A 19271-nucleotide genomic window follows, 5' to 3' on the forward strand; every position below is an offset into this window, starting at 1 on the left:
AGGAGAGATAGGTAGTATGTTTGAGGAAAGGAACCTGGATGTTTTGGCTCTGAGTGAAACGAAACTCAAGGGTAAAGGGGAAGAGTGGTTTGGAAATGTCTGGGGAGTGAAGTCAGGGGTTAGTGAGAGGACAAGAGCAAGGGAAGGAGTAGCAATACTCCTGAAACAGGAGTTGTGGGAGTATGTGATAGAATGTAAGAAAGTAAATTCTCGATTAATATGGGTAAAATTGAAAGTTGATGGAGAGAGGTGGGTGATTATTGGTGCATATGCACCTGGGCATGAGAGGAAAGATCATGAGAGGCAAGTGTTTTGGGAGCAGCTAAATGAGTGTGTTAGCGGTTTTGATGCACGAGACCGGGTTATAGTGATGGGTGATTTGAATGCAAAGGTGAGTAATGTGGCAGTTGAGGGAATAATTGGTATGCATGGGGTGTTCAGTGTTGTAAATGGAAATGGTGAAGAGCTTGTAGATTTATGTGCTGAAAAAGGACTGATGATTGGGAATACCTGGTTTAAAAAGCGAGATATACATAAGTATACTTATGTAAGTAGGAGAGATGGCCAGAGAGCGTTATTGGATTACGTGTTAATTGACAGGCGTGCGAAAGAGAGACTTTTGGATGTCAATGTGCTGAGAGGTGCAACTGGAGGGATGTCTGATCATTATCTTTTGGAGGCTAAGGTGAAGATTAGTATGGGTTTTCAGAAAAGAAGAGTGAATGTTGGGGTGAAGAAGGTGGTGAGAGTAAGTGAGCTTGGGAAGGAGACCTGTGTGAGGAAGTATCAGGAGAGACTGTGTACAGAATGGAAAAAGGTGAGATCAATGGAAGTAAGGGGAGTGGGGGAGGAATGGGATGTATTTAGGGAATCAGTGATGGATTGCGCAAAAGATGCTTGTGGCATGAGAAGAGTGGGAGGTGGGCTGTTTAGAAAGGGTAGTGAGTGGTGGGATGAAGAAGTAAGAGTATTAGTGAAAGAGAAGAGAGAGGCATTTGGACGATTTTTGCAGGGAAAAAATGCAATTGAGTGGGAGAAGTATAAAAGAAAGAGACAAGAGGTCAAGAGAAAGGTGCAAGAGGTGAAAAAAAGGGCAAATGAGAGTTGGGGTGAGAGACTATCAGTAAATTTTAGGGAGAATAAAAAGATGTTCTGGAAGGATGTAAATAGGGTGCGTAAGACAAGGGAGCAAATGGGAACTTCAGTGAAGGGCGTAAATGGGGAGGTGATAACAAGTAGTGGTGATGTGAGAAGGAGATGGAATGAGTATTTTGAAGGTTTGTTGAATGTGTCTGATGACAGAGTGGCAGATATAGGGTGTTTGGGTCGAGTTGGTGTGCAAAGTGAGAGGGTTAGGGAAAATGATTTGGTAAACAGAGAAGAGGTAGTAAAAGCTTTGCGGAAGATGAAAGCCGGCAAGGCAGCAGGTTTGGATGGTATTGCAGTGGAATTTATAAAAAAAGGGGGTGACTGTATTGTTGACTGGTTGGTAAGGTTATTTAATGTATGTATGACTCATGGTGAGGTGCCTGAGGATTGGCGGAATGCGTGCATAGTGCCATTGTACAAAGGCAAAGGGGATAAGAGTGAGTGCTCAAATTACAGAGGTATAAGTTTGTTGAGTATTCCTGGTAAATTATATGGGAGGGTATTGATTGAGAGGGTGAAGGCATGTACAGAGCATCAGATTGGGGAAGAGCAGTGTGGTTTCAGAAGTGGTAGAGGATGTGTGGATCAGGTGTTTGCTTTGAAGAATGTATGTGAGAAATACTTAGAAAAGCAAATGGATTTGTATGTAGCATTTATGGATCTGGAGAAGGCATATGATAGAGTTGATAGAGATGCTCTGTGGAAGGTATTAAGAATATATGGTGTGGGAGGCAAGTTGTTAGAAGCAGTGAAAAGTTTTTATCGAGGATGTAAGGCATGTGTACGTGTAGGAAGAGAGGAAAGTGATTGGTTCTCAGTGAATGTAGGTTTGCGGCAGGGGTGTGTGATGTCTCCATGGTTGTTTAATTTGTTTATGGATGGGGTTGTTAGGGAGGTAAATGCAAGAGTTTTGGAAAGAGGGGCAAGTATGAAGTCTGTTGTGGATGAGAGAGCTTGGGAAGTGAGTCAGTTGTTGTTCGCTGATGATACAGCGCTGGTGGCGGATTCATGTGAGAAACTGCAGAAGATGGTGACGGAGTTTGGTAAAGTGTGTGGAAGAAGAAAGTTAAGAGTAAATGTGAATAAGAGCAAGGTTATTAGGTACAGTAGGGTTGAGGGTCAAGTCAATTGGGAGGTGAGTTTGAATGGAGAAAAACTGGAGGAAGTGAAGTGTTTTAGATATCTGGGAGTGGATCTGTCAGCGGATGGAACCATGGAAGCGGAAGTGGATCATAGGGTGGGGGAGGGGGCGAAAATTTTGGGAGCCTTGAAAAATGTGTGGAAGTCGAGAACATTATCCCGGAAAGCAAAAATGGGTATGTTTGAAGGAATAGTGGTTCCAACAATGTTGTATGGTTGCGAGGCGTGGGCTATGGATAGAGTTGTGCGCAGGAGGATGGATGTGCTGGAAATGAGATGTTTGAGGACAATGTGTGGTGTGAGGTGGTTTGATCGAGTAAGTAACGTAAGGGTAAGAGAGATGTGTGGAAATAAAAAGAGCGTGGTTGAGAGAGCAGAAGAGGGTGTTTTGAAGTGGTTTGGGCACATGGAGAGAATGAGTGAGGAAAGATTGACCAAGAGGATATATGTGTCGGAGGTGGAGGGAACGAGGAGAAGAGGGAGACCAAATTGGAGGTGGAAAGATGGAGTGAAAAAGATTTTGTGTGATCGGGGCCTGAACATGCAGGAGGGTGAAAGGAGGGCAAGGAATAGAGTGAATTGGAGCGATGTGGTATACAGGGGTTGACGTGCTGTCAGTGGATTGAATCAAGGCATGTGAAGCGTCCGGGGTAAACCATGGAAAGCTGTGTAGGTATGTATATTTGCGTGTGTGGACGTGTGTATGTACATGTGTATGGGGGGGGGTTGGGCCATTTCTTTCGTCTGTTTCCTTGCGCTACCTCGCAAACGCGGGAGACAGCGACGAGGTATAAAAAAAAAAAAAAAAAAAAAAAAAGATTGTTAAAGAAGGTACTGCACTTTGAGCAAATGAATGGTAATGAGGATTGGCAGAATGCATGCATAGTGCCATTGTACAAAGGCAAAGGGGATAAAAGTGTGTTCAAGCTACAGAGGCATAAGTTTGTTTAGTATTCCTAGAAAATTAAATGGGAGGGTATTGATTGAGAGGGTGAAGACATGTACAGAGCATCAGATCAGGGATGAGTAGTGTGGTTTCAGAAGTGGTAGAGGATGTGGATCAAGTGTTTGCTTTGAAGAACGTGTGTGAGAAATACTTAGAAAAACAGAGATATTTGTATATAGCATTTATGGATCTAGAGAAGGCATATGATAGGGTTGGTAGAGATGTTTTGTGAATGGTATTAGGAGAATATGTTGTGGAATTACCTCACATACCATATACTCCTTCAAACATGCCCATTTTTGCTCTCCAAGACAACGTTCTCTCTTTCCACACATTCTTCATCCCTCCCAGAACCTTAACCCCCATCCCCACCCTGTAAGTCAATACCGCTTCCACCCCAATCCCCACCCTGTAAGTCACTACCGTTTCCGTGGTTCCATTTGCTGCTAAGTTTACTCCCAGATATCTAAAACACTTCACTTCCTCCAATTTTTCTGCATTCATATTTACATCTCAACTAACTTGTCCCTCAACCGTGGTTAAACTTTTACTTTCATCTTTCTCCTTTCACACACTTTTCCAATATCAGTCACCAACTTCTGCAGTTTCTCAATTGAATCAGCCACCAGTGCTGTATCCTCAGCAAACAACAACTGACTCACTTCTCAGGCCATCTCGTCCCCGACAGACTCCATACTTGCCCCTCTTTCCAGAACTCTTGCATTTACCTCCCTAACCACCCCATCCATAAAAAAATTAAGTAACCATGGGGCTTCACACCCCTGCCACAGACTGACCTTTACTTGGAACCAATCACTCTCCTATCTTTCTACTCAAACACATGCCTTACACTCTTGATAAAAACTTTCACTGCTTCAAGCAGCTTATCTCTCACACCATATACTCTTAATGCCTTCCACAAAGCATCTCTATTAACCCTATCATATGCCTTCTCCAGATCCATAAATGCTACATACAAATCCACCAGTTTTTCTAAGTATTTCTCACACTTATTCTTCAAAGGAAACATATGACATCTAGAGAATGGATGTGAACTATCAAGGCATTTTCTTCATCTGTTCCTATCTCACTGATGCAGAAAACGGTGAACAAGTATGAAAAAGAATGCCGATTTTAGGTAAGTTGTTTCAGATATTTGAAATGTTAAGAGAAGAAATGGAAGTCCATTAAAGATTTTTATAAGGAAAATTTTTTATAAACAGTGAAGTGTTTTAGGTATCAGAAAGTCTATGAAAATGAAGAAGATGCTGTTAGATATAAAGGGCTAATGAAGAGTAGATTGAATATCAGAATAACAAAAGGCTGGTATGAATAAGAAATACAATTAGCTCCTTTTTATCCCTCAGTCATGTATATGGATAGTCCCAGGGTATCTGATTGGTGGAGAGAAGAAGAAAGCAGAGAAAGCTCGTTTGCGTAAAGGAATCAATATCCTTGTTGCCACGCCTGGTCGCTTAATAGACCACCTACATCGTACCAGATCCCTTGGCATGGCAAATCTCAAGTACTTGGTGATTGATGAAGCTGACAGACTACTTGACATGGGATATGAAATAAGTATAACAAGGTAAGAAATAGTGATATAGGTTGCTAGAGTGAATTGGAACGATGTGGTATATTGGGGTGGACGTGCTGTCAAAGGATTGAACCAGGGTATGTGAAGCGTCTGGGTAAACCATAGAAAGTTTTGTGCGGCCTGGATGTGGAAAGGGAGCTGTGGTTTCAATGCATTACACATAACAGCTAGAGACTGAGCGTGAATGAATGTGGCCTTTGTTGTCTTTTCCTTGCGCACGCACACGTGGGGGGAGGTGGGTGCCATTTCATGTGTGGTGGGGTGGCGAGGTACCACCAGGAAAAGACCTTGCTCTTGTTCACATTTACTCTCAACTTTCTTCTTTCACACACTTTACCAAACTCAGTCACCAGCTTCTGCAATTTCTCACCCGAATCAGCCACGAGCGCTGTATCATCAGCAAACAACTGACTCACTTCCGAAGCCCTCTCATCGACAACAGACTGCATACTTGCCCCTCTCCAAAATCTTGCATTCACCTCCCTAATAACCCCATCTATAAACAAATTAAACAACCATGGAGACATCACACACCCCTGCCGCAAACCGACATTCACTGGGAACCAATCACTTTCCTCCCTTCCTACTTGTGCACATACCTGACAGCTTACTCATGCATATGCCTTAGCAACTTGCCTCCCACACCATATACTCTTAACACCTTCCACAGAGCATCTCTATCAACTCTTATCATATGCCTTCTCCAGATCCATGAATGCTACACACCAATCCATTTGTTTTTCTAAGTATTTCTCACATACATTCTTCAAAGCAAACACCTGATTCACACATCCTCTACCACTTCTGAAACCACACTGCTCTTCCCCAGTCTGATGCTCTGTACATGCCTTCACCCTCTCAGTCAATACCCTCCCATACAATTTCCCAGGAATACTCAACAAACTTATACCTCTGTAATTTGAATACTCACCTTTATCCCCATTGCCTTTGTACAGTGGCACTATGCATGCATTCCACCAATCCTCAGGCACTTCACCATGAACCATACATACATTAAATATCCTCACCAACCAGTCAACAACACAGTCACCCCCTTTTTTAATAAATTCCACTGAAATACCGTCAAAACCCACTGCCTTGCCTGCTTTCATCTTCCACAAAGCTTTCACCACCTCTTCTCTGTTTACCAAACAATTCTCCCTGACCCTCTCACTTCGCACACCATCTCAACCAAAACACCCCACATCTTCCACTCTGTCATCTAAGACATTCAACAAACCTCCAAAATACTCACTCCATCTCCTTCTCACATCACCACTACTTGTTATTACCTCCCCATTATCCCCCTTCACCAATGTTCCCATTTGTTCTCTTGTCTTATGCACTTTATTATTTATCTCCTTCCAAAACATCTTTTTATTCTCCCTGAAATTTAATGATACTCTCTCACCCCAACTTTCATTTGCCCTCTTTTTCACCTCTTGCAACTTTCTCTTGACCTCTTGCCTTTTTCTTTTATACATCTCCCAATCGTTTGCATTATTTCCCTACAAAAATCATCCAAATTCCTCTCTCTTCTTTCACTAATAATCTTACATCCTCATCCCACCACTCACTACCCTTTCTAATCTGCCCCCTCCCACCTTTTTCCATTCTGCGCTCAGTCTCTCCTGGTACTTCCTCACACAAGTCTCTTTCCCAAGCTCACTTACTCTCACCACTCTCTTCACCCCAACATTTTCTCTTCTTTTCAGAAAACCTCTACAAATCCTCACTTTCGCCTCTACAAGATAATGATCAGACATCCCTCCAGTTGCACCTCGCAGCACTTTGACATCCAAAAGCCTCTCTTTCATGCGCTTATCAGTTAACACGTAATCCAATAATGCTCTCTGGCCATCTCTCCTACTTACATACATATACTTATGTATATCTCTTTTTAAACCAGGTATTCCCAATCACCAGTTTTTTTTTCAGCACACAAATCTTCACCTTTTCCATTCACAACACTGAACACCCCATATACACCAATTATTCCCTCAACTGCCACATTACTCACCTTTGCATTCAAATCACCTTCACTATAATCTGGTTTCATGCATCAAAACTGCTAACACACTCTCTCAGCTGCTCCCAAAACACTTGCCTCTCATGATCTTTCTTCTCATGCCCAGGCACATAGGCACCAATAATCACCCATCTCACTCCATCCACTTTCAGTTTTACCCATATCAATCTTGAGTTTACTTTCTTACACCCTATCACATACTCCCACAACTCCTCTTTCAGGAGTAGTGTTACTCCTTCCTTTGCTCTTGTCGTCTCACCAACCCCTGACTTTACTCCCAAAACATTCCCAAACCACTCTTCCCCTTTACCCTTGAGCTTCATTTCACTCAGAGCCAAAACATCCAGGTTCCTTTCCTCAAACATACTACCTGTCACTCTTCCCCTTTACTCTCAAGAGTAAAGGGGAAGGGTGGTTTAGCATTACTCCTGTAACAGGAGTTGTAGGAGTATGTGACAGAGTGTAAGAAAGTAAACTCTTGATTGATAATGGTAAAACTGAAAGTGGATGGAGAGAGATGGGTGATTATTGGTGCCTATGCTCCTGGGCATGAGAAGAAAGATCATGAGAGGCAAGTGTTTTGGGAGCAACTGAGTGAATGTGTTAGCAATTTTGATGCATGAGACCGGGTTATAGTGATGCTTGATTTGAATGCAAAGTGAGTAATGTGGCAGTTGAGGGAATATTTGGTGTACATGGGGTGTTCAGTGTTGTAAATGGGAATGGTGAGGAGCTTGTAGATTTGTATGCTGAAAAAGGACTGATGATTGGGAAAACCTGGTTTAAAAAGCGAGATATACTTAAGTATACGTATGTAAGTAGGAGAGATGGCCAGAGAGTGTTATTGGATTACGTGTTAATTGATAGGCGTATGAAAGAGAGACTTTTGGATGTTAATGTGCTTGAGAGGTGCAACTGGAGGGATGTCTGATCATTATCTTGTAGAGGCGAAGATGAAGATTTGCAGAGGTTTCAGAAAAGAAGAGAAAATGTTGGGGTGAAGAGAGTCATGAGAGTAAGTGAGCTTGTGAAGGAGACTTGTGTGAGGAAGTACTAGGAGAGACTGAGTGCAGAATGAAAAGGGTGAGACCAAAGGATGTAAGGGAAGTGGGGGAGGAATGGGATGTATTTAGAGAAGCATTGATGGCTTGTGCAAAAGATGCTTGTGGCTTGAGAAGCTTGGGAGTTGGGCAGATTAGAAAGGGTAGAGAGTGGTGGGATGAAGAAGTAAGATTATTAGTGAAAGAGAAGAGAGAGGCGTTTGGACGATTTTTGCAGGGAAATAGTGCAAACGACTATGAGATGTATAAAAGAAATAGGCAAAAGTTCAAGAGAAAGGTGCGAGAGGTGAAAAAGAGGGCAAGTGAGAGTTGGGGTGAGAGAGTATCATTAAATTTTAGGGAGGATAAAAAGATGTTTTGGAAGGAGGTAAATAAAGTGCGTAAGACGAGAACAAATGGGAACATCAGTGAAAGGAGCTAATTTGAAGGTAATAACAAGTAGTGGTAATGTGAGAAGGAGATGGAGTGAGTATTTTGAAGGTTTGTTGAATGTCTTAGATGATAGAGTGGCAGATGTGGGATGTTTTAGTTGAGGTGAGATGGTCAGGGAGAATGCTTTGGTAAACAGAGAAGAAGTAGTGAAAGCTTTGCATAAGATGAAAGCCAGTAAGGCAGCGGGATTGGATGGTACTGCAGTGGAATTTATATAAAAGGGGGGGTGACTGTGTTGTTGACTGGCTGGTGAGGATATTCAGTGTATGTATGATTCATGGTGAAGTGCCTGAGGATTGGCAGAATGCATGCATAGTGCCATTGTACAAAGGCAAAGGATATAAAGGTGAATGATCAAATTATAGAGGTATATGTTTGTTGAGTTTTCCTGGGAAATTATATGGGATGATAAACGCATGTACAGAACATCAGATTGAGGAAGAGCAGTGTGGTTTCAGAAAAGGTAGAAGATGTGTGGATCGGGCGTTTGCTCTGAAGAATGTATGTGAGAAATATTTAGAAAAACAAATGGATTTGTATGTAGCATTTATGGATCTGGAGAAGGCATATGATAGAGTTGATAGAGATGCACTGTGGAAGGTATTAAGAGTATATGGTGTGGAAGGGAAGTTGCTAGATGCCGTGAAAAGTTTTTATTGAGGATGTAATGCATGTGTACAAGTAGGAAGAGAGGAAAGTGATTGGTTCCCTGTAAATGTCAGTTTGCGACAGGAGTGCATAATGTGTCCATGGTTGTTTAATTTGTTTATGGATGGGGTTGTTAGGGAGGTGAATGCAAGAGTTTTGGAGAAGGGCAAGTATGCAGTCTGTTGTTGATGAGAGGGGAAGTGAGTCAGTTGTTGTTTGCTGGTGATACAGTGCTGGTGGCTGATTTGGGTGAGAAAGTGCAGAAGCTGGTGACTTAATTAGGTAAAGTGTGTGAAAGAAGAAAGCTGAGAGTAAATGTGAATAAGAGCAAGGTTAGTAGGTTCAGTAGGGTTGAGGGACAAGTCAATTGGGAGGTAAGTTTGAATGGAGAAAAACTGGATGAAGTGAAGTGTTTTAGATATTTGGGAGTGGTTTTAGCAGCGGATGGAACCATAGAAGCGAAAGTGAGTCACAGGGTGGGGGAGAAGGTGAAGGTTCTTAGAGCATTGAATAATGTGTGGAAGGCAAAAACCTTATCTCGGAGAGCAAAAATGGGTATGTTGGAAGGAATAATGGTCCCAACAATGTTACATAGTTGCAAGGCATGGGCTATAGATAGGATTGTGCGGAGGAGGTTGGATGTGTTGGAAATGAGATGTTTGTGGACAATACGTGGTGTGAGGTGGTTTGATCGAGTAAGTAATGAAAGGGTAAGAGAGATGGGTGGTAATAAAAAGAGTGTGGTTGAGAGAACAGAAGAGGGTGTATTGAAATGGTTTGGTTACATGGAGAGTATGAGTGAGAAAAGATTGACAAAGAGAATATATGTGTCAGAGTTGGAGGGATTGAGAAGTGGGAGACCAAATTAGAGGTGGAAGGATGGGGTGAAGAAGATTTTGAGTGATTGGGGCCTGAATGGAGGGTGAAAGTTATGCAAGGAATAGAGTGAATTGGAATGATGTGGTATACTGGGTGGATATGCTGTCAATGGATTGAACCAGGGCATGTGAAGCGTCTGGGATAAACCATGGAAAGTTTTGTGGGGTCTAAATATGGAAAGGGAGCTGTGGTTTTGGTGCATTACATATGACAGCTAGAGACTGAGTGTGAACGAATGTGGCCTTTGTTGTCTTTTCCTCGTGCTACCTCACGGGGGGGAGGGGATGCTATTTCATGTGTGACAGGGTGTGTACGAGTAGGAAGAGAGGAAAGTGATTGTTTCCAGGTGAATGTCAATTTGTGGCAGGGAGTGGACTTAGCAGCGGATGGAACCATGGAAGTGGAAGTGAGTCACAGGGTGGGAGAGGGAGCGAAGGTTCTGGGAACATTGAAGAATATGTGGAAGGTGAGAACGTGATCTCGGAGAGCAAAAATGGGTATGTTTGAAAGAATAGTGGTTCCAACATTGTTATATGGTTGAGAGGTTTGGGCTATAGATATGGCTGTGTGGAGGAGGGTGAATGTGTTAGAAATGAAATGTTTGAGGACAATATGTGGTGTGAGGTATGCCTCACCTGCCCTATCATCTTTTATATTTTTTTTCTCTTATTTTGCTTTGTCGCTGTCTCCCGCGTTTGTGAGGTAGCGCAAGGAAACAGACGAAAGAAATGGCCCAACCCACCCCCATACACCTGTATATACACACACGTCCACACACGCAAATATACATACCTTTACATCTCAATGTACACATATATATACACACACAGACACATACATATATACCCATGCACACAATTCACACTGTCTGCCTTTATTCATTCCCATCGCCACCTCGCCACACATGGAATACCATCCCCCTCCCCTCTCATGTGTGCGTGGTAGCGCTAGGAAAAGACAACAAAGGCCTCATTCGTTCACACTCAGTCTGTAGCTGTCATGCAATAATGCCCGAAACCACAGCTCCCTTTCCACATCCAGGCCCCACACAGCTTTCCATGGTTTACCCCAGACGCTTCACATGCCCTGATTCAATCCACTGACAGCACGTCAACCCCGGTATACCACATCGATCCAATTCACTCTATTCCTTGCCCTCCTTTCACCCTCCTGCATGTTCAGGCCCCGATCACTCAAAATCTTTTTCACTCCATCTTTCCACCTCCAATTTGGTCTCCCACTTCTCCTCGTTCCCTCCACCTCCGACACATATATCCTCTTGGTCAATCTTTCCTCACTTATTCTCTCCATGTGCCCAAACCATTTCAAAACACCCTCTTCTGCTCTCTCAACCACGCTCTTTTTATTTCCACACATCTCTCTTACCCTTACATTACTTACTCGATCAAACCACCTCACACCACACATTGTCCTCAAACATCTCATTTCCAGCACATCCACCCTCCTGCGCACAACTCTATCCATAGCCCACGCCTCGCAACCATACAACATTGTTGGAACCACTATTCCTTCAAACATACCCATTTTTGCTTTCCGAGATAATGTTCTCGACTTCCACACATTCTTCAAGGCTCCCAGGATTTTCGTCCCCTCCCCCACCCTATGATTCACTTCCGCTTCCATGGCTCCATCCGCTGCTAAGTCCACTCCCTGCCACAAATTGACATTCACCTGGAAACAATCACTTTCCTCTCTTCCTACTCGTACACACCCTGTCACACATGAAATAGCATCCCCTCCCCCCCCCCGTGAGGTAGCACGAGGAAAAGACAACAAAGGCCACATTCGTTCACACTCAGTCTCTAGCTGTCATATGTAATGCACCAAAACCACAGCTCCCTTTCCATATTCAGACCCCACAAAACTTTCCATGGTTTATCCCAGATGCTTCACATGCCCTGGTTCAATCCATTGACAGCATATCCACCCAGTATACCACATCATTCCAATTCACTCTATTCCTTGCATAACTCTCACCCTCCATTCAGGCCCCAATCACTCAAAATCTTTTTCACCCCATCCTTCCACCTCTAATTTGGTCTCCCACTTCTCAATCCCTCCACCTCTGACACATATATTCTCTTTGTCAATCTCTCCTCACTCATTCTCTCCATGTAACCAAACCATTTTAATACACCCTCTTCTGTTCTCTCAACCACACTCTTTTCATTACCACCCATCTCTCTTACCCTTTCATTACTTACTCGATCAAACCACCTCACACCACGTATTGCCCACAAACATCTCATTTCCAACACATCCAACCTCCTCCACACAATCCTATCTATAGCCCATGCCTTGCATCTATCCTGCCAAAAACAATTATAACAAAGCTATGTACTATACAGAACAAAGCATTTAGAACGCTCACTGACTGACTAGCAACCACAAATATTTGACACCATAAAAGAAGGAAGAAAGACCGAGTACAGTCTCCGTGCCATGTGTTCAGCTCTCTGGTCTTCACAACATTAGACCTTTCCCATCCAAGCCATTTCGTAAACAGCCACCGACCCTCAAGTAATGATAAACTTATCTCTGCCTCACACTCAGCAACATGTACTCACATATCCCTCTCCCCCTCAACAAACACACTTTGACAAGATACATACTTACCAAATTAACCTGACAGGTGTGAAACAACTATCCTTCCAACTGTGTTTTAAGCACTATTCCACTAGATGTGCACCCATCTGAAACCACACACCCGAGATAAGTGCAAGTTAATCTTTTTAAATTGTTTTCTGGACACACCCCTTTTTTCCAGTATTACAAACACCACCTCAGTATATCACAAGACCACTCATGCCCTGGATACTGTCTCTGCACTGAACACACTAAACACTTACTCCTCAGTTGTGTTGTACTTTCCCCACAAAGACAATGACTCAGCATCATCACACTTCTTGACTTATGGCTCTACCCTTTGGATGTTGCCACCTTCCTGAGAACTGCAGGAACCTCATAGGAGATCCTAGGGCTGCAAGGTAAAAGGCAAAAGGACAAGGTAAACCAGTGTTTCTGTTCATACCATTTCTATACCCAAAATGGTTACATTGCATTCAGTCCTCAATCATTCTTCTATCATCATCTGAGATATCGCGTGACCTGCTCAGTTCTGTCCTAATATCTGTCCATCTCTTTCAAGGTCTAACTCTCCATGTACCATTTGCTTTATTTCTGTTTATTGTCTTTGTAGGAAGAGAGGAAAGTGATTGGTTCTCGGTGAATGTAGGTTTGCGGCAGGGGTGTGTGATGTCTCCATGGTTGTTTAATTTGTTTATGGATGGGGTTGTTAGGGAGGTGAATACAAGAGTTTTGGAAAGAGGGGCAAGTATGAAGTCTGTTGTGGATGAGAGAGCTTGGGAAGTGAGTCAGTTGTTGTTCGCTGATGATACAGCGCTGGTGGCTGATTCATGTGAGAAACTGCAGAAGCTGGTGACTGAGTTTGGTGAAGTGTGTGAAAGAAGAAAGTTAAGAGTAAATTTGAATAAGAGTAAGGTTATTAGGTACAGTAGGGCTGAGGGTCAAGTCAATTGGGAGGTAAGTTTGAATGGAGAAAAACTGGAGGAAGTAAAGTGTTTTAGATATCTGGGAGTGGATCTGGCAGCGGATGGAACCATGGAAGCGGAAGTGGATCATAGGGTGGGGGAGGGGGCGAAAATCCTGGGAGCCTTGAAGAATGTGTGGAAGTCGAGAACATTATCTCGGAAAGCAAAAATGGGTATGTTTGAAGGAATAGTGGTTCCAACAATTTTGTATGGTTGTGAGGCGTGGGCTATGGATAGAGAAGAGTTGTGCGCAGGAGGGTGGATGTGCTGGAAATGAGATGTTTGAGGACAATGTGTGGTGTGAGGTGGTTTGATCGAGTAAGTAACGTAAGGGTAAGAGAGATGTGTGGAAATAAAAAGAGCGTGGTTAAGAGAGCTGAAGAGGGTGTTTTGAAATGGTTTGGGCACATGAAGAGAATGAGTGAGGAAAGATTGACCAAGAGGATATATGTGTCGGAGGTGGAGGGAACGAGGAGAAGTAGGAGACCAAATTGGAGGTGGAAAGGTGGAGTGAAAAAGATTTTGTGTGATCGGGGCCTGAACATGCAGGAGGGTGAAAGGAGGGCAAGGAATAGAGTGAATTGGATCGATGTGGTATACCGGCGTTGACGTGCTGTCAGTGGATTGAATCAGGGCATGTGAAGCGTCTGGGGTAAACCATGGAAAGCTGTGTAGGTATGTATATTTGCGTGTGTGGACGTGTATGTATATACATGTGTATGGGGGTGGGTTGGGCCATTTCTTTCGTCTGTTTCCTTGTGCTACCTCGCAAACGCGGGAGACAGCGACAAAGCAAAAAAAAAAAAAAAAAAATCTTTTCCATCCTGGTACCTGCTATGCATTTTTCATGACCATGCCAACCTAGAAGACTCATTCATGCACTTTTCTAATGAGTTCTTCATACCTCATAACCCTCTCACATCTTCATTCTGACCATCCTCCAAAGTCCAACTGTACTGTGCAGATTATACACCTTTTCTGTGGTTATTTTTAATCAGATCAGTTTACACTTAGGTTTCATGTTTGCTTATTGCACATTTTACACTTCATATGTTTCCATTCAGCAGAGCTTTCAGTGCTTCTCCCTTTTTCTCTCATGCATGATTCTACTTTCAACTTCATCTTTCATATTACCATTATTATTGAACTTTACTCCTGATTGTTAAAACTTACCTACAACTTCCAGTTCTTCGCCATGCAAACTGATCTTAAAGTAAGACCTTCCTTCCCTTTCAAAATTTAATACTTTTATCCAAATTCAATGTCAGCATCCTCCCCATACATAGATCATCAGATCACCCCACCATTATATCCAGCTCCTCCATTAATTTAGCAGACAACACATTGTCACTTGTATACAGCAACTGCTGATTATCACACCATAGTCACCTGCCTTCACCCTCATCTTACACAATGCCCCATCCATAAAAGTATGAAACAACCATGATGACATCTAACAACTTTGATGCTCTCGCATTTTTTAAACCACTCACCTATACCACCATTTACTCCCAATTATGTGCTACTGTCATACACACCATTTGAAGTCAAAACTTGTGAAAGTGTATTCTTATTCACACTTTCATATGCTTTTTCTTAATCCATACTAGTCCTTTTCTCTGAAACTTGTCTTGCATTATTTGTTTAAGAGCTAAAATCTGATTTGTGCACCCTTCTTTCCTTCCTAAACCCAACTTGGTTTTCCTCAACAAGGAATTCACTAATCTTAATAACAGTTGGTCATTTTTACCATACCCCTTGCTAACTGTGCTAAGGAGATTCATTCTTCTGTAATTCTTGTATTTATGTTTACTCCCCTTCCTTTTACAGTACAGTTGAAAAAATGCTTCTACGAGTGATCAGGCACCGAACCACTTTGACTACATTTCATACTCAATTTCCATATTCACTTCAGAACAGTATCACCTCTACTCTTCATTGTGCCTACCACTGTACATTATTTATATCCCAGCTTTCCTATTCTCTAAGAGCTTTATTGCTCTTCTTACTACCTCCTTTGTTAGTTCTTCCCATCTCTTATACCTATTTTTTTTCTCTCCTTTCCTCTTTTCCTCCCATATCAATATGCATCTCTTTCACATCTCCATTCGTTTATTTGAAATAAGATTTTTGAAGATATACTGTATGAAACTATTTACTATTATATGTTATTATTTACATTCCAGCTTATGTGTTGTTATTTACATTCCAGCATCATAGAAACACTCACAGAGCAGCAGCTAGGGCTGTGCAGATCTAGACAAACTGTTATGCTCTCAGCCACATTGACTGCTGGTGTAGAAAAACTTGCAGGTGAATATTTAACTTTAGATATTGCAATATAGAATGAAGGTGTTCTTGATATTTAAAGTATTTTTAAGTGAGCAGGCACCTAAATGATTTTCTTAAGGAATGGATTATGATTTAGGATGTTGAATAGATTATGGAATTAGGAAATTAAAGGAAATGGTATATAATTATTCTGATTATTTTATTTTTTGTATTTTTAGCATGATTTTTTTTATGTCTATTTGTTGTTATTTCACACCTCACTTCTCAGTAAGGTACTAATCAGGGGCCACATGACCACATCAAGGTTAGGCATGATGTGACAAGTTTTGATAAGAGCGACCCATTCATTAGGTAATGATAGAACTGCCTCAAAGGAAGACAGATTTTAGGAGTTGGAAAAATGTCATACTGTAAGGAGTTCCTCAATACTGTTACAAGAAAAAACTGATTTGATTAGCCAGCTCTTGAGGTTCTTATGCTTACATAATATCTTAGGGACCAAATGGTTTATTGGGTGCTGTATGTTTCTGTTAAGAGTAAATGTGAATAAGAGCAAGGTTATTAGGTACAATAGGGTTGAGGGTCAAGTCAATTGGGAGGTGAGTTTGAATGGAGAGAAACTGGAGGAAGTGAAGTGTTTTAGATATCTGGGAGTGGATCTGGCAGCGGATGGAACCATGGAAGCGGAAGTGGATCATAGGGTGGGGGAGGGGGCGAAAATTCTGGGAGCCTTGAAGAATGTGTGGAAGTCGAGAACATTATCTCGGAAAGCAAAAATGGGTATGTTTGAAGGAATAGTGGTTCCAACAATGTTGTATGGTTGCGAGGCGTGGGCTATGGATAGAGTTGTGCGCAGGAGGATGGATGTGCTGGAAATGAGATGTTTGAGGACAATGTGTGGTGTGAGGTGGTTTGATCGAGTAAGTAACGTAAGGGTAAGAGAGATGTGTGGAAATAAAAAGAGCGTGGTTGAGAGAGCAGAAGAGGGTGTTTTGAAATGGTTCGGGCACATGGAGAGAATGAGTGAGGAAAGATTGACCAAGAGAATATATGTGTCGGAGGTGGAGGGAACGAGGAGAAGAGGGAGACCAAATTGGAGGTGGAAAGATGGAGTGAAAAAGATTTTGTGTGATCGGGGCCTGAACATGCAGGAGGGTGAAAGGAGGGCAAGGAATAGAGTGAATTGGAGCGATGTGGTATACCGGGGTTGACGTGCTGTCAGTGGATTGAATCAAGGCATGTGAAGCGACTGGGGTAAACCATGGAAAGCTGTGTAGGTATGTATATTTGCGTGTGTGGACGTATGTATATACATGTGTATGGGGGTGGGTTGGGGCCATTTCTTTCGTCTGTTTTCTTGCGCTACCTCGCAACCGCGGGAGACAGCGACAAAGCAAAAAAGAAAAAAAAAATGTTTCTGGTAAGGGAAGGATGTATGTAAACAGCCATCTCTTAAGAATAGAAGCTAAATCATTATCTGTAAAAGAGATGGATGTAGAGAAGAATCATTGCCATAGAAAAAAGGCATTTCAAGTTGAGAAATGAGAGTAGATGAGTTAGTAAGTTGAACAGGTCTGAGTAAGCTTTATTGAGAATGGAAAACCTCCTTCTCAGGTGCATGAGAAGGATGATATGAATCAGGAGTGAGAGTTGGTATGAGGAATCAGGTATCATTGCAATCAGTATCAAGGGGGCAGAGCTCCTGGAAATTGCAAGAGAGATCTTAGGGAAATTACTAGGATTCTGACCTCATAAAGTTATTTATTTCTCAACACTTGGTGGTAAAATATTTTTAGAGCTTTTGCTTAGGGCATCCTTAAGAGAAGCGGTTTAGAATTTGGATAATGTGTCGTAAAATACATCAACCACTTCAGAATTAAAGAAGTACAACTTGATGAAGAAATATAGAAAAGAATAAGACAGACATGGCTGAAGGATAGAAGTGTCATACCCTTCCTGCCTCATACACTCATACTACCACTCACTTATATCTGATGAAATTTGACTTGAGCATATGTAAAGTGATGAGGATGGGACACAGTGAAAGACAGCCACAGTATGATTATCATCTAGCAAGAGATAAGCTTCAGAATTCTATATGAGAGGGACTTTGGAGTTGACATCATCTCTACTGTGCTGTCATAGTCTCACTTGCAAAGAATAGTAAAGGAGACAGATTGTCTGCAAGCAGATATTAGAATAGCTTTCAGATATATGGATAAGGAAATATTTAGCAAGCTAGTCCTATCAAACATAAAATCAGAGCTAGAATCTTTTTCACAAATTTGATCTCCACACCTAAAGAAGCAGATAGAGTAAACGGAGAAGGTCCAGGTGAGGGCGGCAGAGATGGTACCAGAATTATGACAGTTGAGTAAGAGGAAATGTCTAGAATCCTTAAATATACCCCTAATGGAAGATAGAAGAGAAGGGTGAGAGGTGACTTGATCACAACATTTTAAATTTTTGAACCAAAGTGATGATGTTGACAGATCTTCAGAAGATGTAGGTACAAAACAGTTATAGAACATAACATGAAGTAAAGCAAGAAACTTGTTGAAAAAAAACGAATTTTTATAGAAGACTGGTGGATGAATGGAATAAACTGATAGAGGATGTGGGTAATGTTGACAGCATTCAAAATTTGAAAGGGTTGTACATTGGCAGAGAATGCTTAAGAGATTGGGGCCCTGTACATTACAAATTGGTAATTGCACATTCTTGAATCACTAGAATCACTAAGCTGTACAACATTGAACTGGCATCAGGTTACTGGCTGCCAGAAGGCTTATGCAGCAAATTGCCAAGTTGCTTGACTTTGGTATCTAGGCTGCTAAGAGGTTTTTCACATAATCAGTCCTCTCTTCGTGGACAGTCCATCATTCGCTTATGACTTTCTAGGGGAATCACCCACTTGAGATTCATTACAATCCACCTGTTGATTTTATCTGCAAATTACTGACTGTTGACCTGCATTAGTAAGAGGTCTACCAGCTTGCAAGTGAGTTTTATGGGAATTATTACAAGTGATAGGGTGTTGGTAATGAGTTTGAGACAAGCTGGCTGTCAGGGCCTGTGGGATGCTCTTCTCGTGGTATGTTGTAAGGAATGTTAAGCATTTCCCTGACACAGGGATTAGAGATGATATATGCTAGAGAGAAATGGCTTAACTCATCAATCATTTAGAAATTATTGATGTTCTGTAATGAACTAATAATTCTTAATCTATTGAAATATATAACAAAATATCCTGAAAACATCCACATGAGGGTGTCATAGTCTGACAATCAGATCTGCTGTTTCTAGAAACTGATATCTGCATCCTTACCCACAAAATATGTAAGCATGATATCCACATACACATTTGCATCCATAGATCTCTGAATTCAGACTTTCAATACATCTCTGATCTGTAGCAATGTTGATGTGACATCAGTGCCATGTTACTGTGACTTTGGTACAACTTTGGTCACATCAGTGCAATGTTACTGTGACTTTGGTACAACGTTGTATCACTGTTCAATTA

The 19271-nt window shown here is 41.9% G+C and overlaps 1 protein-coding gene across 2 annotated transcripts in view; it reads left to right on the plus strand.

Moving 5' to 3' along the window:
• The window catches only part of LOC139752852 (ATP-dependent DNA helicase DDX31-like), a 185736-nt gene that overhangs the window by 33428 nt on the left and 133037 nt on the right, over window positions 1-19271 (plus strand). For both annotated transcript variants that reach the window (XM_071668819.1, XM_071668820.1), the window contains exons 5-6: window positions 4603-4823; window positions 15666-15766. In XM_071668819.1, coding sequence (XP_071524920.1) covers window positions 4603-4823; window positions 15666-15766 — 322 coding nt within the window. The remainder of the gene's footprint in view (window positions 1-4602; window positions 4824-15665; window positions 15767-19271) is intronic.

This window comes from Panulirus ornatus, chromosome 13, assembly GCF_036320965.1.
Source record: "Panulirus ornatus isolate Po-2019 chromosome 13, ASM3632096v1, whole genome shotgun sequence".
Classification (NCBI taxonomy): Eukaryota; Metazoa; Arthropoda; class Malacostraca; order Decapoda; family Palinuridae; genus Panulirus; species Panulirus ornatus.